The sequence below is a fragment of the Olea europaea genome, unplaced genomic scaffold, assembly GCF_002742605.1.
Source record: "Olea europaea var. sylvestris unplaced genomic scaffold, O_europaea_v1 scaffold784, whole genome shotgun sequence".
Classification (NCBI taxonomy): Eukaryota; Viridiplantae; Streptophyta; class Magnoliopsida; order Lamiales; family Oleaceae; genus Olea; species Olea europaea.
In genome coordinates, this window is record NW_019266264.1 from 185,535 (window position 1) to 190,377 (window position 4,843).

The window sequence follows — 4,843 nt, forward strand, 5'->3', positions numbered from 1 at the left end:
AGCGAATTTTCATACTTCATAATTGTCACCAGTAAAAAAAATCTAGAAAAAATCACAACTAACAGCTTTGATATCGCTTGTTGGGAAATAAAAACGGATTGATGTAATATATGATATGATATGAAGTATGTGATCACAAACAAACAACAAAATAAAAGGCAAAAATTTAATTGGTGTATGAATGGAATATGTTATTCAATTAACGAATATGGAGAAAATAAATATAATAACTTTTTTTTGTGCCTGCACAATTATTTTATATTTCAGTGATAAAAAACTTGTGAAAATATTCTATTATTTATAGAGACGAATGCCAAACCCCAAAAATACTACAAAGATGAAAACAAGATAAAAAATAATGTAAAATAAAGGAAACAACATTTTTTTTTCTAATAAAAAAACGCGGAATAAAGGAAAACATTTTTCAATAAAAACGCATGTAATAAAAGAAAAATATTTTTCCCAAAAATCCAATTTAATTTGGATAAAAAAAATCCAACAGTATTTTTCGTAAGTACATTTCAAATTAATAAGCAACAATATAAACATTAAAATTAATATTTCCACAAAAGCCAGGTTTCTTAACACCAACTTTGTGACCCAAAGAGAGGCACCACAGTTAGAGATTGCTCATTCATCTTGAATGAACAGTAAACTTTTTACTTCTTTCCGCATTTTGAGAGAATCTTGATATGCATGAAAGTTCTAATTTTTATATGCTTGCGTACATTACAAAATATTAAATAATATTAAACAATACCAAAAGAAAATAAGTAATTAATTTTTATAAAGAATTGCCCAATATTGTACAAATTACTATCCCAAGCATGATCCTAGAATCTTTTCACATCACCAGTAAAGCATCACTTCACCTAATTCTTATCTGCCCTCACAAGTTTCCTATTTCAAAACATAATTCATGATTCTTTTCTTTCTTAATTTCTAAACTTGTAAAAAAAAAAAAAAAAGTATAATTATTTAATATTTCTACCTTCTTCATCTTCTTATATGCTATCTGAAGAAAATAAAACACAAAAAACCCACAAAACAAGATACCCCAAATGCCACACACAATATATCTAATGTCCTTTCTGTCCTCACTTTTCTTTCTCTTCTTTCTTTCTTCATTTCAAGATACTCTTTGTACATCCTCTGTCCTTCTTCTAATCTGTTTCTCCCTTTTCCCTTTTTGCCCTCCATTGCTCTCTGTAAAATACCCAAACACTCCTTCCCATTTCTGTGCATTCCATCCATGTCCTCAATCGCTAAACTTATTTCTCTCATCTGCATCATCTCCCCTTCCTCGGACACTCCGCACGTGACCACTATTTCACACTGCACGTGACCACGAGCAACGGCTAGGATTGAAGCAAAACACACCTGCACTTCCCCGGTCAACCAGTGGCGCAGTACAGTAACAGGCTTGTGAGATGAGAGGTTCACTGCCAGCCGTCCGATTGGGTCTATCAGAATCCAGCTCAGTGTCATGTCATTGAAAATTACTGTACACGTGTCGTCTCCGTCCGGGAGTTCAATGGGTGTGGGGATCACGTCTTTTGGCTCTAGCAGGTCAATCCTGAAGGGTGAGCACCGGAACCACCCAGTCACGGTTTCAGTTTCTTGGACTTTACTGAAGATTAATTTGTCTTTGTAGTGTATATCAACGGCCGATATCAATTCTGATGGCGGTGGTGCTGATGGTGATGAACGGCTGAGTTTTGAGGAAGAGTGGTCTTCTTCCAAGAGAGGGAAGGCGTGGGCGAAGAAGTTGCGGGGCCCACCACCAGGATACGTGGAGATGACATGGCAGACACGTGGAGACCTGGTGGAAGGCCACGTGGAGTGGCATTTTTTGGACCATAAGTGATCTTGGGAGGAAAGTTGGTGGAGGGTGGTGGAGGAGCAGCTTGTGGCGGCCAGAGTGGGACCGTCCAAACGAGGGAGGATGTGGGCTTCTATGATGTCTGGGTGCAAACTGGAGAAACTGGTGGTGGTACTGTCTTCCTCCTTCGTGGCTGCGGTGGTGGCAGACGTGGGTGCAGTGGTAGCATTCATTTCTTGAGACCGACCTCCCTCTTATCTCAAGCTTTTCAAATGGTGAATGTATATGCTAAATAATTGGGGTTTGGAATTTTGTAATATCAACTTTATATAGTGGTATAATATTTATTGCCAGTACGAAATTACCCTTGGATTATGTACGACCTCGAATTATAACGAAGGGTAGTTTCCTAATGAACTAATTTCTGAACAGTAAAATTTATCTTCCATAAGCAGGATAACAAATGTCAACTGCTAATTTTTATTTTTTTTTAAACTAGTAAAAATATATATATAAAAAAAAAAGGTTAGACCCATTGACTTGGCAACGGAACATCAAAGAGTGGACAAGATAACTTCTGTCGATAGGTGATAGGAGATCAATTCTATTTTGAATAGTATGTACACTTGCACAATTTTAGCCCTTGTTTGTCGACAATTATTTAAAAAAAACTCTTTTTTGTAAATATTCATTTTTAACTACATATTCACACAATAAAATATTCTACTTGTAAACTCAAAACTTGTTTCTATTTTTTAATCAAATATTTTCCTAAAAATAACTATATAAAACATTATTTTGAGCAAATAATGACCATTAAATAGGCGCTTAATGAATGATTGATGAAGAAACTTGAATTTAGAAATTTTACTTGCTTCGATACCACACCAGTGATCAAGTTGAAACTTGCTTTCCAAATTTTGCTATCTACCAAATCAATTATTGACCAATGATTTTTAAATTAACATGTCATCTCAAATTTATCTTTATTAACTTTACAACTAACCCGCGACAATGATGACATGTTAATTTAAAATGACGTGTCAATAATTGATCGAGTGAAATTGAAAGACAGATCTCAACTTCTTGTGAACTATATAAAAGTTTGAACTATTAGATAAGACGTTTTAAATTTTATTTAAATCTTATCTTTGACAATACATACCTTAATGTTTTAATTTATTGATGGGACACATATGGAAACCCTCAATACCGGCTCTTTAACGCTAAGCTAGTATTATAAAATCTAATAATAATTCTTGGTGTACATTATGGACACCATAATGGCGTCCATAATGCACACGTAGGGGGAGCCGGGTGGGCCAGGCGTGACACTAGACCTACACTTGAACTGAGTTTTGTTTGAGTTTATTATTTAATTGCAATTAGGCAATAAGATCACAAATTTGTAGTCTAAAATTGATAAGCACGATTAATTATTTTTAATGTCATTTTCGATCTACGTCACGAAGATAAACAATGCATGCCAAAGTACTTGAATGGGCCTAAAGAAAGGTATTTTGTTCTTCAAGTTATTTGATTGATCACTAGCTAGGACTCGTCTTTTATTCAAATGGTGTGCGTTGAAATTATTAGTTGGGGATAATATTTGCCCTTTAGATTAACGAAAGCTCCATCGAGGAACCCTTTTTTGAAATATTTGCTCTTGTAAAATTGTGTTTTGAGAATGTGTTGAGCGTTTTTTGAAAAATTGATTTCTATTCGCTTTTATTAAAATTAAATTTTATTTCTTTCTCTTTTTACTCTTGTACAACTTGGAACTTTTCTAAAAACTTATATTTGCTTTTAATTAATAGTCCAAAAATGTGGTAATTCTTTTTTTTTTTTAATTCATAATCAATAATAAAGTGAGGTGTATGATAAGAAGAGTCAACGCATGTTAATTTTTTGACCATGTGGCATTTATTGACTAACGAATAAGTTGGACCCATCCAATTATATTATTCGGCTATTTATTTTTGACATTGAAATATGAACCATAATGACCTACATGCATATGAATGCATGGATCCACATTGTTGAGTGATGTAAATTGTGATGTTGATGTATGGTTTATTGGCTTCAAGGGTCTCCTTATGAAATTTTCAAATCAAAGATGGCCTAAATAAATTTGCGAATTATTGAAGAATAAATTTTATAAAAAGTGATATTTTTAAAGAACGTGCGATTAAAAAGTTAAAAAAAAAAGTATTATGAATTTGCATGTAAATTTTTTTTTTTTTTTGAGAAAATATATAGTTAAAAATGAGTTTGAAAAAAAATAAAATTTAAAGAATCTGTTCCATTCATGGACTTACTAAGAAGTACCCAAACCTTAGTGTCGTGATCTCGAGATTTTTTATTGTTACTCCAGTAATCTTATATTTAGCCAATATTTGGCTCCAATTTTTTCAAAAAATTATTTTTTCCAAACTCATTTTCAACCACACATTCCCCTATAAAATAATTTTACACGTAAATTCAAAAAATTTCATTATTTTTTAACCACCACATTCTCCAATAAAATACTATTCAAAAATGTATTTTGCCCAAAAAAATGGAGCTCAAACTAGAACTGATTTTGGAATTTTGTCGTTTCTCTCTCTCTCTCTCTCTTTTTTCCAATGTGAATTTGATAATTAGGTCATAGTTGAAGATCTTATTGATTGCGGGGTTAAATTAATGGAAGAGTCAACCATGTGTATATTTTTATGTAGCCATCGTGCCTAATTCAATATATTAAACTATGTTCAAACTAAAGAGAAACAATAAACAAAGACTCTAAAGCTCTTCTAGAGATGAATGAACAACTCAGCTTTGAAAAAGTCATAAAATAATATGAAATTTAAAGCTTCACGCAAGAATTATTTTATTTGAATTTGTCAACATAATAATATCTTGGAAATCCAGTTAGATGGAATATAATGCCAGTATTTTGTGGGTGGACATCAAGATTATGTCATTAGTCTGCCTAGCAAGTAGAGAAAAATATGATATTTTGGACTGCACTTTTTTTTTTTT

The 4,843-nt window shown here is 32.6% G+C and overlaps 1 protein-coding gene across 1 annotated transcript; it reads right to left on the reverse strand.

Annotated features, from left to right (window-relative positions):
• Positions 1 to 629: 629 nt before the first annotated feature.
• Positions 630 to 2,226, reverse strand: LOC111391363 (probable F-box protein At2g36090). Its single transcript, XM_023016563.1, has one exon. The coding sequence runs from the start codon at positions 2,053 to 2,055 to the stop codon at positions 1,012 to 1,014; it is 1,044 nt and encodes a 347-aa protein (XP_022872331.1). The 5' UTR covers positions 2,056 to 2,226; the 3' UTR covers positions 630 to 1,011.
• Between the last annotated feature and the right edge of the window lie 2,617 nt (positions 2,227 to 4,843).